General features: G+C 41.1%; 1 protein-coding gene across 1 annotated transcript; it reads right to left on the bottom strand.

Annotated features, from left to right (window-relative positions):
• Positions 1-489: 489 nt before the first annotated feature.
• On the bottom strand, positions 490-17,518 carry kita (KIT proto-oncogene, receptor tyrosine kinase a). Its single transcript, XM_053321792.1, has 21 exons — positions 17,464-17,518; positions 14,541-14,795; positions 13,590-13,874; positions 13,363-13,502; positions 12,322-12,514; positions 11,663-11,849; positions 10,768-10,883; positions 10,425-10,539; positions 8,486-8,670; positions 6,903-7,009; positions 6,634-6,760; positions 5,918-6,022; positions 5,493-5,603; positions 5,127-5,268; positions 4,856-4,950; positions 4,629-4,759; positions 4,120-4,242; positions 3,172-3,283; positions 2,966-3,065; positions 2,531-2,636; positions 490-907 (listed from the first exon to the last, which is right to left on the bottom strand). The coding sequence occupies exons 1-21, from the start codon at positions 17,516-17,518 to the stop codon at positions 728-730; spliced, it is 2,970 nt and encodes a 989-aa protein (XP_053177767.1). The 3' UTR covers positions 490-727.
• Positions 17,519-18,672: the final 1,154 nt, after the last annotated feature.

Genomic DNA, 18,672 nt, shown 5'->3' with positions numbered 1-18,672 from the left:
ATATACCAGTGTCTCCATATCTTAATTTGAATTGGCCCCTGAAAATTATCTCCTTCATATAAACATAAAGCTGAACAGATGGAAATAATACTGACAATAAAAGAATAAAAAAAAAAGAAATGAAAGTTGGTGTATATGTGGTGTATGGAATGATGTGAAGTTCAAGTGCCTTGAGTGCTTTTTTTTTTCCTCCGACAATTGCAACAGCCAAACAAAATAAAAACACTACATAAAATGTCCAAGACACAAAAACAACAAAGAATAACAAAACACAAAATGTCATAAAAAGAAAAAAAAACTCCAAATAGATAGAAAGAAACATTTCAGTTATATATACGGAGTGCCAAAAAACAACCTTTTATGAAATATGTAGGAAAAATTTCACTGAAAAACTCAAAATAACAAAACAGATAGCAATGATAATGTACAACAGTTTTAGAGTCCCTCCGCCTCCCTGGTGACTTCAAAGTTCTTTGCTGTGAGCAGGGGAGCATTAGTCCAGCTGTCCTCCCTGTAATCAGTAGGCAATAATAGTGATAAAAATTATGAACAGCCATTTTTCCTTTGTTGTTCTTCTGGTAGCAAATGGCAATTACCATTCTGTCTGCGACACGTGACAACAAATGCCATTGGTACCAGGGACGGGCGGGACGGGTGTAGTGTTGGGTGGTTTGTGGCGGAACATTCCAGGCACTTTATGAGGCAGCCAGACAGATCGGGTGGGTCCTTACACCCATTGGGCTCTGAGGGTTGTCCCCTCCAGGTAGACCTCGTGTTGGACCAGTAAGGGCTGGGATTGAGCACTGTTACTGCTGACTGAATTGAGGTGAAGCGCTGCGCTCTGAGAACTCGGCTCCTCCCTGGCTCCTGGCGTCATTGGAAGCTTGGAGCTGAAGTTGAGATAAATCTAAATATCGTGGTGGAGAGAAAGAGAGGGAACACACTTTGTTAAAACATCTCAGTGAAACTTCAGTATTCATCTCATCTGCACAATGTGTCTCAGTGTTTTATATGTATGTCGTTACATCATGAAAATAGACTATAAGGAATAGAGTGACATTTTGGGTGGCTTGTTCACTTTCTTGCCGGGCACATAGCCAGGAGTCTGTTAGCTTAGCTTAACATAAAGACTGGAAGTAGGGGGAAACTGCTAGCTTGGCTCTGTCCAAAGGTAACAAAACATGACTAGCAGAACCACATAAAGGTCACTAAATACCATGTTAAATCTTGTTTATTAAAAGGTCCACCATATGACATTCAGTCCCACTACTGTAGATGTCGCACAACAGCACCAGCATCTCAGACAAAAGCAAATGTGCACGTCAATAAAATTGGAAAAAGCACAAAAAGTCCGATCAGACTCTTAAACTTGACAGAACTGATCAAATATGGATAAAGATTCTATTACTGCACTCCTTCAAATGTTTTTAAAAACTTCTAAGACATGTTTAGCTGTAATATAAGAATCTTTGTGACCTGGTTGTACTAACATGCACTCTCACATGCACTAACATGAAGGCACGGTCAGACTAGCTATCAAAATAATTAACAGAGAGGCTTGGGTTGCCACATACACAGAGGGAGTGTGACTTCATTGTCTGCTCAGGTCGCCATTTCAGGATTCTCCACTATATCTATATAGAGCAAATGTTAGTTTGCTGACATCCAGCTGTTGTATATTACATCTTTAATCTGTACAATAATCCAAGTGAAAACATTGGTTATGACTTTACGGTTCTGTACTGTTCTACTTCTTGGTCAGGCGCAGTAACTTCCTATTTGTTTTTTGTACGCATTAAACAAGCATGATTTAACATGTTGATTAGTAAGCTTTGGAGCTGGTGGAACGCATATTTTTTAGCTCTGGACAAAGCCAGGCTAACTGTTTCCCTCCATTACCAGTCTTTATGCTAAGCTAAGTTAACTGTCTCCTGTCTGTAGCTTTATATTTAATGCAACAAACATGAGAGTTGCATTGATCTTCTTTGTGGTGTGAAAGTTGTGAGAAAAGTGGAAGCCCTCATATAGCATGTGTACATCAGATGACCAAAGAGTTCAAAGACATATGCTCATGCTGTGTGAGGCCCTAAACATTCAGTTGAATTATGTGTGAACATTCTAGAGGTAGCTTTGAAAACAGCATCAGTCTGCACTTGGCATGTTTACCTCAGTCATTATTTACTCTGAAAAAAATCTATGAGTGAATGTTTGAAGAAGTAAAATAAAATTGTTAGCATAGCGGGCATGACCTAACTCCATGTTGCTCAATATCTAAAAACATTATCTTTTTTTTTTTGTTCAGTTTGTTTGTTTGTAAGAGCTAAGGTTTTAAAATTAGTGGCAAAAGCATCACATGAACCATATCACATCAGCTTTCAGGATCCAAGAATTGCTTCTTTTGCACTGAATCATAACCCTGTTGAATGGTTGTTGAATGGTGTGTGAAGTCTTCTCGGTTCATTATTTTTAAGGAATGGAATTTTTAACCTTTTATAGAGAAAGTAAACAATCTCAAAGCGTTGTGACCTACATGCTTAGTGGCATCTGACAACTGTTGTTCAATCCTTTCCACGACCTTCCTGAAGGGGGGTCTCTTGAAGGGGTCAGCATCCCAGCAGGACCGCATAATCTGATACCTGCAAAACAGCATATGTCCACACAAACAAGTTTTATTTGTCTATGTTCACTTTTTTTTTCTTTGCCTGTCTTGCTTTCTCCTCTCAGTTCCACCCAGGAGTTTTAACATGTCCCCAGTTTTTCTGTAGTAATATGCTTGTGAAAAGCCAAATGCAACAGGATGAGAGCAGGCTGCTTTTCAAATCCCCCACACCACATTCTTTCATAGTCTCACCACCGCCATCTAGCCATCCACACCAATCTCTCCTATGATCCTTTGCGCTCACTTGCATTTCCCTTTTAACACCTTTTACACACGCTCATATCTCACTTCAACACACAAACTTACATTTCACTGGGTGCAAAGTCTGGCGCATCCAGTCTGTATCCTTCTTTTATCAGTTTGTAGAATTTGGCATCCACAGGCATACCAGGATAAGGACTATTTCCTATGTTAAGCAGAGAGAGAGATTCTGTTACACTATGTGCTTCTGAAAACACACAGGACAGCCAGAATAAGAAAAACAAAGACACACAAAGGATAGAAAGACATACCTAGTGAGAAGATCTCCCAGAGCAAGATGCCGTAGGACCACACATCACTCTCAAACGTATACACGCACTCAAAGATACTTTCTGGGGACATCCATTTCACTGGCAGACGAGCCTGTAAGAAGATGGAAAATTACACCCCATTTTATCCTGAGTAACGTTATTTTACTGTGATAACTTTCAAACAAGATGCGACACATCTTATGCACATGACAGGTCACTGCTGTCACATGCACATCAGGCTTGTAACTACTGCCACACAAACTCAACAGCTGTCCATGTGTACTACACTGTCCTAAGGCTAACAATGTAAGTAGAGGAATGAAACAAACACATGATAAGTTTAAAGGGAGTGTTTGCCTTAAGCTGGGAGAGGAGTTATTTTTAGAATATTTGCATTTAGCAAAAAAACAGAGACTGATCTGAAAAAGTTTGTTGAGAGACACACATAATGTTCAAGATACAATATACTGCACACAAAGGTATGTTTGTCTTGCAGACAGGTGCAGCAAGCAACTCTAGACAGTCAACTACGTAAACAAAACTAACTTCCAAATGTTACAGTTTCATAGAAGCTGCTGATTATTTCCTAGAAGTGAGTCAAAAGTATACAGACTTGTTCAGTCTTGATCCTGCGCTTCAAAACATAATTTAGATGAAACAGCATTCCTTCAACTAACCTCTATCACATTATATATTTCTTAGATGACTTATCCTCATACACCTTAGGCTAAAATTTGCTTTCTAGAGAGAGGAACAGGTCCCTAAGGAGTAGGATTGCATCAACAGATGCTCTGACAAGTGAGGGCATGACAGATAAGGCAAGAGCACACCAGTAAACTCACTTGTTACTTTGCACATTGATTTAAACAGTATCAGACCTGGATACCTAAGAACTGATGCAGTGCAGTAGGACTTTCATGAAGTGTCACTTTGTTAGTGCAGACTTACATTGCCTTTGACTACATAGTTGGAGTCTGTGGTGATGTCTCGGGCCAGACCAAAATCACAGATCTTTGCCACTCTTCCTTGAGTCAGGAGGATATTTCTGGCTGCTAGATCTCTGTGGATACACTGGAAAACAAAGCAAACCACTGCATATAACATCTGGTGATAAGTCTTGTCAACATGACCAATCAATAATATAACATTAGTCATGAATGAAGTGCTTTTTCCCGACACAGCTTGGCACTGAATTTCCACATTTGATGCTGCGTAACACACAACCACTGACACTGATACATGAGCTTATTGGTCACAGTATCTTTGCCTCCATGACTGATAAATTTTTCAACAGCATGCTCCAACATGCATTTTAGATCCGCTTACTAGCTGTGGAAACATGAGACATTGTGTTTAAAAAATAAATAAAAAAACAGTCTACATTCACATCCAGATTTATCCAAAAATCTGGCTTGATAGTTGTCTTTTTAAAATCTGCATGCAGAGTGGATGCTCACGTTTTTGGAGGCTAAGAACTCCATGCCTTTGGCCACTTGGTAGGAGAAGCTGAGAAGGTCTTCAGTGTCTAGAGACAGACCGTCTTCGTCGAACATTTCACTCTCCACATCTGCTTCAGTGTATGAACCACCTGAAGGGACAAATGGGACCAAAATGAATATTCCCAACCGTTTTTCTGTGTCTATTAAATCTGAAGAATTTGATGAATGATGAATGGCTGGCTTGCCTTTGCGTAGTGAGCGTCTCTTCTCAGAGGATGAGCTGAATGGCAGGTTGCCAGCAGCAGAAGGCCTCATGGTCATGTAGCCGTTCAAGCTGTCACTGTGAAGAGGAAAGGAGCAGTCTGGTCTGAGCTGAGCACAGTCACACATAGGCACACTGCCGTCCAAATACCCTCCTCCTACGCACGTTCTGGATAGTAAATACTAGTACTTTCTTTTCTCTTGCATATACAATAAACCACTCTCACATAATTTATACACATAAAAGAACCTGACCCAGCTGCGTCTCTCTGCGGCATGACGTTGCGGTAGTAGCAGTCTTCCTCAAGCTTATAGCAGATGAAGGATTCTCTCTTTCGGCGTAGAAAGTTAAGGAGGTCTCCGAAGCAGCAGTACTCTGTGATCACCAGTGTAGGGCCTGAAGATGAAAAAACATGCCTCATGTCAGTGACCCTTCCAGAAATATAACAAACAGTGGATTTAAAAAGTCAAAAGATAGCAGCAATATGACTCAATACACATACTGACAAGCAAGAATCAGAAGGAATTAAATCATCTTAAATGTTGCAAACAATGTCTGAAGTTTCTAGTTGTACTGTTATTATTATATAATTTTAATACAAGACAACATGGCTGTCGCACCTCCAACAGTGCAGGCTCCCAGCAGGTTGACAATGTTCATGTGGTTTCCCAAGTAACTGAGGACTTTCAGCTCTGACATCAGTGCCTCTTTCTCTGTGGCATGAGCGCTTGCTGTGGAACAGGAAAAAAATAAAAGTTGGAACACAATCAGCAAAAAAGGCTTAGAAGTAAAGCGAGCTAAAGTTAAACCATGATTGCTGGAGGCTAATTCAAATAATAGGTGTCAGTTAAATATGATGATTGGCAGCGGTGTGCAAACTATCTAGTAAAAATATTCACATAATAGCAACCTGTCTCTCATCAACTTCAGAGAAATCATTAATTCATACATTTATATAGCTATTAAAGACATTTATCATATAAATACGTATAGCATAGTTTGCAAGACTGTGCTGGTCCCACTTAATTTGCATGTGTGTGCTTACATTTGAGCATTTTCACAGCCACCGTCATGACTGAATCTGCTTTGGACAGTCCATATGCAGTTGCTTCCACCACTTTTCCAAATGCACCAGATCCCAGTGTCTTCCCTGAACACAAGAAGACAGACACAAAACTGTTATTCCCCGTCCTGTTTCCCTCCCACAAACTGGCCCAGTGCCAGTGTTCCTAGGACAACACCAGTTTTAGCCCCCGGGCTGTGTACGTAGGCACCAGGACACGCAGGATCCTGTTTAAGGAGGTTTGTTAAAAACAACACCCAGAATATGTCAACAATATTGTGTTTGCAATGAGGGAGTGGGGTTTCTTCATTAATGAGCTGTGGAACTGGTTCATCTGTAATGACCAGAGATATGGTTCAAACCTTAATGCCGTGTCTACATACACAGAAAACAGAGTCTGTCAATCAGCATGAAGTAGCCTGAGGGTGGCAGCGATGATGTCATGCCAACTGCACTGTTAGGCTTTATTATTGAGACTGTTACTGGGTCAAACCTCCATTTATCTCCATTTCATTCTGCTTCTCCGGTGACTTATTACACATGTAAGACAACCAGGATCTATATTTCAGTGTCACGGTGCATCAGAAATGAAAGATTAATAGAATTATAGAGGCTTCAATATAGCACACATCACTTTTTTTTTTTTTTTTTTTTTATTAATTTGTGATTGTAGTGTGGGAGGAGTTCGAGGTGCTTACCAAAACGCAAATTGTTTCGAGGGAACTCCCACTGATGATCATACGGTAACTGGGTGGGGTCAATGTACACATAGTTATTTCCATGGATGCCTTCGATAACTTTCCACTGTATCTGGTATTTGGGTTTCTGTCGCCAAGGCAAACAAAGAGAGAAACAAAATGCAAATTAGTGCACAGGGTTTCAACACACTCAGCTTTATTTCTTGATTTGTTTTGTCTCAAAATCAGATGAGGGTGTGCCACGCAGGGAAAAAGCCGAGCTGTCTTACCTGCATGTACTTGTACAACAGCATGATGAGGACAAGACAGAGGATGGCTGCTGCTGATACGGAGCCAATTAGCAGAGGGGTGAACAGATCATGAGGAACAATTCTCTCTGCAGGGAGACAGAATAAATGCAACTGTTAGGCACCATAAGGTATAAACAGTATGAGAACAGTGGCAATAGAGTCAGACAGTGACTCTTTCAGTGGTTTTCCATGTTTACACTCTGAATGACATTGCAAAGGGGCATTAAGGTAAGCCACTGAGGGCTAAATTATAGTGATGCCCTCTTTGGTCAAATCACAGCACACTAATCCAATTATTTATGTATACTGACTGTAAGGTTCTCTGCTTTTTTTTATTTGTTTGCAAATTCTGCAACTTTATTTTGTTTGTTAACTGCATTTAATCCCTTTTGATTGTACAGTATTTTACTGTATTTCTGTTGCTTTTACAGCTGTGCTGTTGAGTAATTATACGTAATCAGTGTTCTGTTCCTTTGTGTCTGGCTGTTTGTGATGCCTTATTGTTTAGCTCCTCTGTACAGTGGGGTGTAATAAGCTCTTTAGAGATAAGAAGCTTTCTCTCCACTTCAAATCTGAGAATGCAGAGTCTGCAGGAACTAATCCCCTGTAAACCTGTCAGTGGTTTCTAAAGCTCGGTGTATTCTCTGCTGCAGCTCACTGACACCTCCAAGCCTCCCACAGCCCCAGAATTCCCAGCACTGCCAGGACTCCTACTGCGCTCCACACTCTCAGCGCCTCCGCCTGGTCTGCTGTTACTCTGTGAAGCACAAAAATCCTCAGCACCACGCTCCCAAAGGCCTGTCTTGTCTGGCTGCAAACATTCAACACCCTCATAATGCTCGCCCACATACCCGCTGTAGCCACACTTAGCCCCCCGTGGCCTGCATAAACCCGGGTCTCAAAGCTCAGGCAGGGACAACTTCTTATACTTTCAGTTACCACTTTCGGGACATTACACAGCAGATGGGGAAACCGTTATAACAGAGTGGATTTGGAGTCATAGAGTAAACAATGGACTAAAGCTAATTCCTATCTGTAAGTGACAACATGTTATCGTAGCCAATCATGTCTGACTTATCTCACCGTGCTAATGTTTACCTAACAGATTTTAGGAGACCTACCTCTAACTAGAAGGCCACATTTAAGGGTTAATCCTCACCCAAATCATGCTTTTAGTAAATATTTTGAGTTGAGGAATAAATCCTATGAGGGCGTTACAGAGGGATAAACTTATAACTTTGTTTTTAAGTCCATGGAGCAGGGAGTCACAGGCAGGTGACTGACAGAAGCTTTAACGTCGCTGAGATTATTCTAGTAAACAGCATTTTGGTGAACAAAGATCCGCAATCTGAAACGAGAGGATTTTCACGTCTGTGCGTCCTCTCTCGTGCTGTCGACTTTGTTGCACTTAATTCTTATCTGAAGGTGAGGACATGCAGAGGATTATAACAATTCAGCAACAAAACATGAGACTGCCAGGCGCCAACACCCCCTTTAATACCACGTGACGTGTGTCCATGCATCCTACTGTACTAATTTCTGTGTGTGACACCTCAACTCACCACTGATAGAGAAGAGTGTGTAGGCCTGCTCTCCCTCCACTGTGGCCACACATTCCAGGGTATTGAATCGTCCCCTGCTGATGTTCACCCGACTCTCCACCTCCGTCTTTCCAAACAAGGGACTGAACAGTGTCACAGTGATGATATTGTGCTCCTCCTGGGTGGCATTCACCTGTTGGGAGCACCTGAAGACAGAAGATTATACATTGTTGACTGAGGGCTGACGGGATCACCGAGCTATTCATCAATTGTCTCTGTCAGGACTCTTTGGCATCTCATGGCCTAAGTCTCTGCAAGGCTAACATTCCTTTCCTGAGTAAAGAAAACACCTTTTTCCAGCAGTTATTTTCACCAGAAATCATAACACTAGTGGCAAATTCTCTGTGTTCATGAAACAAAAGTGATTTTTTTATATAATGAATCAAAGGCTACTTATTTCACAGCATGGCATCATAAAAAATTGTTCTTATCTATGTGTTCTCTGGTCAAAAGCTCACTCAGGTCATATTAGTTTCTCTTTATATATATCTGTTTGCATGCCTGATGAGTGTTAATTGGATTTGATTGTAATTAAAAAATGAGTGGATAAAGTTAGGATAATTATGGATGATTCATTGCCTCTGCAACTTGGGATTGGAGTTGCTGTGGAAACTAGGTGCCCCTCCTACAACACACTTTGACACAAGATGTACTGTTGTCCAGTTGTATCCAGGCAGATGTACTAGGCCCCTGCCAATCACAAATCAATTCTTTTCCAATCCCCTTTCCTAGTCAACCAATCACAATTCAGCCTTTTCAAATCCCACAATCCAACATTCCACCTTCATCATCATTCTTGCCTTCATCCAATGTGTCTTTAGTGTGACCTTAAGGACCCTCGAGGTGCACTTCACATTGTTTTTGTAAAAGTCAGAGTGTCAGAGTGCATATTTCTTAAATGGTGGGTTGATGCCTTGCAATAAGTGAGTGGTGCTGTGTTCAGACACAAAGCAAAACTCCCAAACTTTACATATCTACCAAAAGAGACACTATATTAATGCTGTTTTAACAGACAAAATGCTTATAAGTAGTGTTTTACTGAAAAGAAACCATGTGTATATAGTAAACACACAATGTAAAAGCTGTGAAATTGCTTAGCAAACATGAATCTGGTCATTTAAAAGCTTTAGAGGTTTTTTGTTTGCTTGTTGACACATAACATAGCTGCTTTTGATTTTCATTTGGCAGTTTTTTTCTCTTTGTTAGTAAAACTGATTTGCCAATTTGCCTCATGTCAGTTTCCAATCCTAGTAATTACTTCAGGCTGTAGTGTCAGTGCACATTCAGTACTGTTATTACATGAGACCAGCACAGTAGTCTCATTTATATGTTTATACATATATACATATACATATATATGTACTGTACTTATTTATCTCTGTCAATCTAAAGTAGAAATGAACACAAACTTTCACCAAGTAATATGGATAAACGTTGAGATTGAAGACCCTGGGTATTTTTTACACTTATGTTTTCTCTAAAAGCCCCTTGAAACTTTCAAAGATTTTTTGAAAAGTTTCAAATCTTTCTCTTTAACATTAAATAATGCCAAATAAGCAACAATAAAGGTTAAAATGCTGTGGGCAAAATCGTTAGGTGTTATCTATTTCAAGTTTAACACTCACAAAACTTGATTGACAGTGGCCTGGGAACATAAGCAAACAACCTCTGAACACTCATTGGTGCATAGAGGTATGGTGCCACATTTACCCATTGTCTGCCCACTTCATGCCATTGAAAACCACTGAATGTGGAAATCTGTCATTTTAATTAACCCAAATCATTTGAACCCAGACATTAACATCAGTTCCAACTAGTTCAAAAAAACAATTGAGAAAACAGGTTTTCAGGGCCTTTGTTGTTTGTTCATTGGTTGAGCTGCCTTGCCCAATGACCTCACCTGACATAGGGCTGCTCACAGTAGTACCAGGTGATTTGTGGGGCAGGGAACCCCTCCGCCACACAGCGTACCTGTCCATCCACCGGGCCCTCATGCGACACAATTTCAGGTTTACCTAAGCCACACAAATTAATGTCATGAAATGTCAGATAAGGCACATATTATTTGCATGGCATTTAACTGTATTGAACATCAGCCAAGTATGTATCACACTGGGTGCGTTGAGACTTCATGCAACACATTTCCAACAATTAAAGGTGAATGCATTGGTGAGGAATGGAATTTATTACGTAGCTTAAGGGAACAAGAAACCTTTAACACAATCGATGACACAATGACTTACTGATTACAAAGATGGTGAATGTCTGGTTTACTGATGCGTCACCATTGGAAGCTTGAAAGGTGTAAACTCCACCTTCTGACATTTTCAGTCGCACCAATCTCAGCTCGCTGCTGTACCTAAACATAAAGTAATTACATCAATTGTTAAAATGTTATTGCTGCTTTCATTATCCATAAATACAAAAAAACCCCAGCAGCTTCCTATCTCTCACGTCTGCCTGAATAAGATATTTGCATTTCAGATAACAACCACTCCTCTCTTTGTGTTCTTCTCTTTTATACAAATCTGTTCATCGACAGCGTACACATGCAAAGCATTAACAGAAAATGACTAACTCTGTTGCAGTTATTTTTACACAGTTATTCTCTAAGCTACTTTAGGAATCAATTTTCTACAGTTACTGACATTGACTTATTGATTTTTAACATAGTGAAAAGAATTGGAAGAACTGTGCTCTCTCATGTCCAATTGAAGCTTAAAGGTCACGTCCTAGTCTTGCCATATTAAAAGACATGTTTGTTTCACACACTGTGAAGCATGATCTAAAATGCATTATGCTGAACATGCAGCCTTTGGTAATATTATGTAATATTAGTAGCAGCAGGAGGTAATACTGCAGATCTTTCATGGCTTCATTTTCCACAAAAGCCATTTAGATTCTGACATTTCTCGTTCCACTAGGAACCCCGAGGCCTTTTTAAAATCTAAACTGTATTTCTCAGGGAGCTGCAACAAGTGTAGTTGTTGCTTCAGCACCCCTGATGACCTGCTGCCACCTCCAAACCAGAGGTGTTAAATTCCATCCCAAGACGGTAATGAACATTTTCATCTATGTGGTAAAACTGGGGGTAAGTCGCACTTAAAACAAGTGTGTGTCTGTGTGTTGTTGTCACACCTGTACTCATGACTGTGTGTGGTGATGACATGGTCGGTTGTGTTCCTCAGCTCGTGGCCCATGAAGCTCCAGGAGGTGATGCGCGGCTTTGGGTAAGCTTCCATGTCAACATTTAGAGACAAGCTCTCTCCTGAACGGACATGGATGGTCCTGTCCTTTATGGTTGTTAAATTGATGAATCCTTTTTCTGAAAGATAATTAAATGAGATATTGCTACAGGATTTGCAGCAGTAATACACATTCTATATTCATTGGACAGAGAATGATTTCACTTCTCGTTTAGAGAGGAGACTTACTGGCAAATCACATAGTAACCCAACACATGCACATGATGACCTCACTGTCACAAATGACGGGGCAAGACAACACACACCGTATCACTCCAAATATGAACAGTTAATATTCAGATTTCATGAAAATGGGTCAACTTAAAGCTGCTGTTTGTATGTTTGAGATGAAATATTAAGAGATTAATCATGAAACTGCTACAAGTCAAATGCCAGCTATGGGTGATTGGCCGGTCAAACGTTCTGCTTAAAATGTCCCCTTATTGCTCAGTAAAAATTTTGACACATTTCATTTAATATTTTATGATGTCAAAAGTAGGTCAATCTACTGACTGTAGCTTTAACCAAAAACAAATCTCTTCATGTACTCACCATAAACATCAAGCCGCACCGACTGCCTGCTGACCCCTTTCTCGTTCTCTGCTTCACACTCGTACTTCCCGGCATCCTGTGGTCGGACCGCTGTTATGCGTAACGTGGTACTGCGCATGTGAGTGAAGTTCTCCGTCAGGATACGTGAAGCACCGTCAACCTTTGGTGGTTGCTGTGGATACCAGACGGCACCCTGTCAACGCCCAGAGATCTCTAGAGATTAACCCCGTCTGCATGTCTATCCTTGCCAAGCACACAAACACCAACACAGACACACAAGTGCCTGCATGCAAACACACACAATCACACGGCCGGTCACACACACACACACACACACACACACACACACACACACACACACACACACACACACATACACACATACACACACACACACACACATACACACACACACAGACACACAGCCAAGATCCTGAAGCTTAGATAGCATGAACTATGACCCCTTCACTTTCATCTATAAGAACAGACAACCACTGATATCAGCTACACAGGAGTTTCACTTCTCTCCTCCACACTCTCTGCTCTTCAGTACAAAACATTCTTTTGAAAGTAGTTGAATCTATTTTTTCTGACCTACATACTGAAAAAACAGTGCGCCATGACATCAATCTTGTGAAGTTTGTTGTGTGTATTAAAATTCTACTTTTCTACTAAATCTTTTTAAATACTAGTTGTGGCAGATTGGATGGAACACATTTTTATATTCCCAGACAGTAATCAATGTAACTGGCGGGTAGTTACCATTTTGATTCACAACATTTATGACATGCATATAAAAGATTATTTATAAGCCAGTTTTACAGTGAATTTAGAAAAATAACACTAGTGCTGGTTGTAAGTCCACAGGACAGCCTTGTATTTCCTAAATCTTTAGTGAAATACCTCATAGAACTGATCAAAGCCCCTTTAGATCTCACAAGACAACAATCAATACTCAAAAATGGCTCCATAGACAAAAATCACGTCAAATCTTACACCAATAGCACAGTACACAGTAAAGCAGAGGCAGAGGGGTCTCACCGAGCCAGGTGGGGGGACCCACTTCAGCTTAATTTCTCCATTGACGTTTGTGGTGTTGCAGGTGAGTAAGAGACTCTCGTCCCGGGTGAGAATCACTCTTTTGGGCGCCTGCATCTCAATCACAGGAGGAGCAACAGGGACTGAAAGAAAAACTCAAATGAAATGTGTCTGCCTATGGTAGAACTAGGGCTGTAAACACATGCATGCCTGTGTTTACATTGCTTTACCTGGTTTTGCTATCAGATTGTAGTCACGTGATCTGACAAGCTCTTCCCTGAGCATTCCTGTGCACACATAGCATCCTTCATAGGCCTTTTGTGTGTTGTGGATGATGATGCCTTGCTCCAGGCTTGCAGAGTACTGGAGACCAGAGGCCAGAGCTCTACTGGAACACGTTTCCAGGCGCAGGTTGACCAGACTTGGATCAGTTGCCAGGCAGGGGATGGAAGCAGCTTCTCCTACTCGAGTAAGAATGTTGGGCACCATTGATTTTCTGAACGGATTGTCAGGATCTGCCAAAAAATGCAATCATACATCGAAGGTGGTGTCAGAGCAGTAAGCACAATGAATTGATGAAACTTCAGTTTGTGATTTCCATGATATAACACTGATGCATGATGCAACACTGTTTGATAGACTCCATATTCCTGATAGTTTTCTTTGGAAAGTCATATCTTGACTTCTTGACATATGATTGCTGTGTATTGCTTGTTTCTTCATGTCTGAGTTATCAAAACAGAGATACCTATCTAAAAGAGGCATTTCATTAAATATTCTTTAAAGGTTTACCTCATGCACAAGCTCATAATCAATTGTTTTTGATGTTGAATCAACATCTGGCTCTTTCAACAAAACTGATTGTTACCTTACAGGTGGATATTTGGATTGTGGGGTGAATGATCAGCATATAAGCCTGCAGTGATGGCAGTGAGCCAAGAGGATGTGGAGCCATATACAGCAGGAGATACACTAAAATTCAGTCACACACTCAATAAATAGCTACAGTATCTACTGTACCTGTTGGGGCAATGTTTAAAACAACTTTGCCTGCAAACACACCCACACACACATTGTTGCCAGCCAAAGGTTTTCCTCTGCTGTTTTCAATCATGTTTCTTTCTCACACACGGAAACATAACACAACCACAAATCATCTACATATGCTCACATCCAGCTACCTTTCACATAGATGTAGATGGATGCTTTCTCCCCGGAGCTCTCCTCCAGGCAGATGTAGCGGCCCAAGTGAATAGGCTGAGCCCTGTTGATGTGCAGAGTGGACATCCCGACAGTTTTGCTCTCTCCCCGCACCTTCAGCCGGTCCTCCCGCTCCCAATGCATGTCCTTCTCACCCTGGCAACGCAGGCTGAAGGGTGCGTTGAGCTGGACGACAAGGTGGGGGCCGGAAGGGGTGATAGTGGGCTTTGCGTTGCCTAAAATAGGAATGAAGTTATAGCCAACATGCCAAGTTCATGATTTTGTGTTATCTATATCTTTCAAAGCAGTCTACTTTTCACCACACTTTGCAGGATAACCACCTTCCCACTGAGAAGTCCAGATCTGTCAACACCTTCCAACCCCACAAGACTCATGTGTATTATAACAGCTTAAAGGCAAAATCCCTGATCCAAATGTAAACAACAGGTTTGCCCCACCAGCAAACTTCAAAACATGAGATTTGTACAAGCGATCACTCCCAAATTGATTAATGAACTTTATGGTACAGAAATTAGCCCTTTACAATACCTATATATAAAGAAAAGATATTCTGGTTTGTCTTAGTTTTAAAAAATCTATTATTATGGTTGTATGAGAAAAACAAAGTCTACAAGACCAGATTTGATTATATCTGTGAATACACTTTATATTGTTTTCAAAAATCACTTATTAGGCCTTTAATATCTGACTATCTTAATGTAAAGTGGCAGGTAAAGGAGCTTGTAGTGATACCAGAGATTGCACCCTCAACCCCATGACATCTGAGTACATGTCTGTACTCACATGACAGAGGAAATCAAATGACGACCTACAGCGGTAAACATGAAAGTCTTTCATGAGAATTTAACCAGTCACGCTTTATAAAATAAAACAAATGTGTGTGGCATGAGCTGGGCGTGATGGGTACTATGAAATGGATGTTTTCAAAGGAGCAGCTATACCCAAAGATGTAATCTGCTGCACTAACTGAAAACAGGTGGGGAAAGTGAATGAGTAATGTTTCCTGTTCCCTTAGAAAATATCACCAAGCAGCTTTACCATGTACACGGTCCTCAATCACCAGTGAGCTTCTCAGTGAGAAACACTACAGGACCGTGGCTGCAGCTTCCTCTGGTGAAACAAGGTGCAGCAGACAAAGATGCTCTCTCCATCCACTCACCCCTCTTTTGTTACAACAAATAAATACATTTCATATGAAGTCAAATGTTCTCCCTTTCCCACAGCCTACACTTCAACTACAGGATGCACAATATTTGTCATGTATAGAGACAACATGTTGGCAAGGGTGTGATGCCATGACAGACTGATCTTAATTATAAGTATCATGCAACAGCAAGCAGCAAAGACGGTTCTATTTAGAGACTGTTAACGGCTTCTGTGTTTGCAGAACCAGCAGTGTCTTGTCCGAAATATTTGCCGAACAACTGTGGAATTTGAGATAATGGTTTGGCAGTCAACACGGCATGGTAATAAAAGAGGATCCTACAGTTGGTCGTGATGAATGAGGAACACATTTATTAAACCATTAAACAGCACAAGAAATTGGAGCAGAGCAAAGAAAAACATGGTAAAAGTGAATTGTTTCTGCAGCCTGCGTAGACGGGGGGCTTAAGGCAAACTTCATGGCGTGCCTTATTGCATCACATGACAGGTAAGCCTGAGCACACCGAGGTGTGGCAGTCATTCAAATTCCCTGATGATATCAACATGGACATCAACGGCTCCCCATGGGCTGACGATCGGGTGGAAATGAAGCCGCAAAACACAGTCCACCTGATCCCGCCCAGCGCTGAGCGAGGCTCCACGGACGCACCGGGGGCGCAAAGGAGCGCAAAGTTAAACAGCAACACTTTATGGTTCACCGCTTGTTACGGGACAGATGGATAGTGTTTGTATGGCAAGCCAAGACAGATTTCCATAAATTTGCGAGTTATCTCTGTTCTAAATCCCACCCTCTGTTTCTCGACATGATAAAAAGTTCAAATTGCAAATGATGAAATTACAGTTAAACCGAATAAAACCCCTTAAAAGTGAAACCTCAACTAAAGCAAGCTTCAAACATATGTGTATAAAAAAGGCAGTACAAATGTACAAATTGTCTTTGATCTCAACAGTTAGACTCTAAAGATGATGCCAAGCCATGATTTTTACAATATGCCAAAATCCATCCCCAGAGCAAAGCAAAACAAACCAGCCCGGGCTGCGGGGTAAACGTCTAAACGGCTTGTGTCAAGTCACACATGTGGCAATATTTAACACCTAGGCTATGCAAATGGTGAGAAATTACATAAACATGGCAAACAGCCCTGGATATAGCAGCTGATCTTCTTTATGCTTCCCAGGAATAGAGGTTGACATTATTTCCATAATGTCTACAGAAAACCGGACGAACCTGTCGCCTTCATCGAACATAACACGATCCAAAAGTCTTTTGGCATCGATCGCAGTCATGTACATTATTCGGCATCCTGCTTTACTTCCACAGTTACATTACTTTTTGTTAATGGCTCTCTGTCCCCCGAATGAAACATAAATTATTAATGTTGCGCGCTCCAGATCATCACCCAAAGTAGCTATCCACTTTCCTCGTGAGGTTTCGGTGACTTCAGGTTTTCTTATCAGCGGGCTTTAGGTCTGACTGCACTTACTAGAACAAAGACAAGTGTGGAGAAAAGCACCATGAGGCCGATGCGGAGCAATCCAATTCAATTCATTTAGATACAATTCAGTTTAATTCAATATAATGTGGATTAACCCACTGAACTAAAGGGAGCTGGATACCTGCAGTCACGAAGATATAGTCGACCCTTGTGTTGTTCCAAAGTGAACAGCAACAAGTTGCCTTCATAAACTGGCGCATCAAGTGCAAATGCTCAGCCTTACCTGGATGGAAGGTTAACTGTAAAAATACAGACAGTAGTATCCAGTGGTATTCCATAGTTATTATTCCATGGGTCTAGCTGTGAAGGTGAGCCAGTGCCTTTATGGTCAAGGTAGCTCTACTCTACTCGCCGAGCGCGTCGGGGTTGTGGGAAGTTGACTGCGGGTCTGGTAGAGGCGCACTTACAAGTCTTTAAAGGCACAGATGCTCAGTACAGCTCGCAACAGCAGCAGCCGTCGCCTATCTGTAAACATGCTGTTCTCCTGGAGCGCGCCAGAGGGGACGGTTCAGGCCGACCAGGTAGCCTATCTCTGCCTGACTGTGGCGTCAACAACATGTTTATAGGAGCCACTGGTGGAGCGTACGTTACATAGAGAGAGGGAGGTGTTTGTGACCGAGCCCAGAGACTGACAAATCAACACATAGATACGCTCATCCATGCCGATTTTATGTTTCTATTTGTGCAGTTTTGATGAATTGCACACCAACAACTGTAGAAAGACCTGATCTAACCCACATGAATGATTATGCATGTGGATAACTCTGAATCTTTAAGAATCAGTATAGTTTAATTAAGTATAGCACTTTCCACGTTTAATTGAAAAAATGGCTGCAACTGTAACACTTATATACCCTTTACACTGAAACCACATCAATTTCAGCTTCAAAGAGGCAATATTGTTTCTCAAGTATTGCATTTATTTCTTCTTGGATTTCTTCAGAAATTGAGAAGATAATGACTCTTTGTCTTTTGTTCCCTCCTGAGACCACACATGACAGTGTTTGGACACTGGCCCATACTCACACACTCCCAGAGGTGGCCTAGTTTTCCACTGGCTATCAAACATGCATGCCATGGAGACTGGTCTCTGATGGTGTGTAATGTTGCAAGCAAGCAAAGCAAAGCAAGCAAATAACTATGCCTCTTTTTTAAAAATTGCAAACAGCTGTTTTTGAAGTCATCCGATATGCCATCTACATGAAGTTTACCCTGTAAGTTAAAACCTTGACCTTCAGCCTTCACATCATCCCCTGTTGTGATCACATCAAACACTGTTAACATGCTTTGACTGGATTTGTAGAGAAAGCCAATCAGAGACACATAAATTGCATTTTAAATGTTCTGTGTCTATTTATCTGGTGATATGATATTCAACTTTTTTTGAATATTTTTTTCAACTATTCTCTCTACAGAGTGTATATATACTAGG

This window comes from Scomber japonicus, chromosome 7 (genome assembly GCF_027409825.1).
Source record: "Scomber japonicus isolate fScoJap1 chromosome 7, fScoJap1.pri, whole genome shotgun sequence".
Lineage (NCBI taxonomy): Eukaryota > Metazoa > Chordata > Actinopteri > Scombriformes > Scombridae > Scomber > Scomber japonicus.
This window is presented reverse-complemented; position numbering and strand designations above follow the sequence as displayed.

Bases quoted from the DNA above. Each gene is read 5' to 3' on its own strand.
- kita (XM_053321792.1), bottom strand. From the start codon at position 17,518: ATGGAATACCACTGGATACTACTGTCTGTATTTTTACAGTTAACCTTC. The intron at 14,796-17,463 runs GTAAGGCTGAGC...TTCCTATTTTAG, and splicing joins ACAGTTAACCTTCCATCCAG to GCAACGCAAAGCCCACTATC. The intron at 6,761-6,902 runs GTAAGACAGCTC...CCTTGGCGACAG, and splicing joins TGTTGTACAAGTACATGCAG to AAACCCAAATACCAGATACA.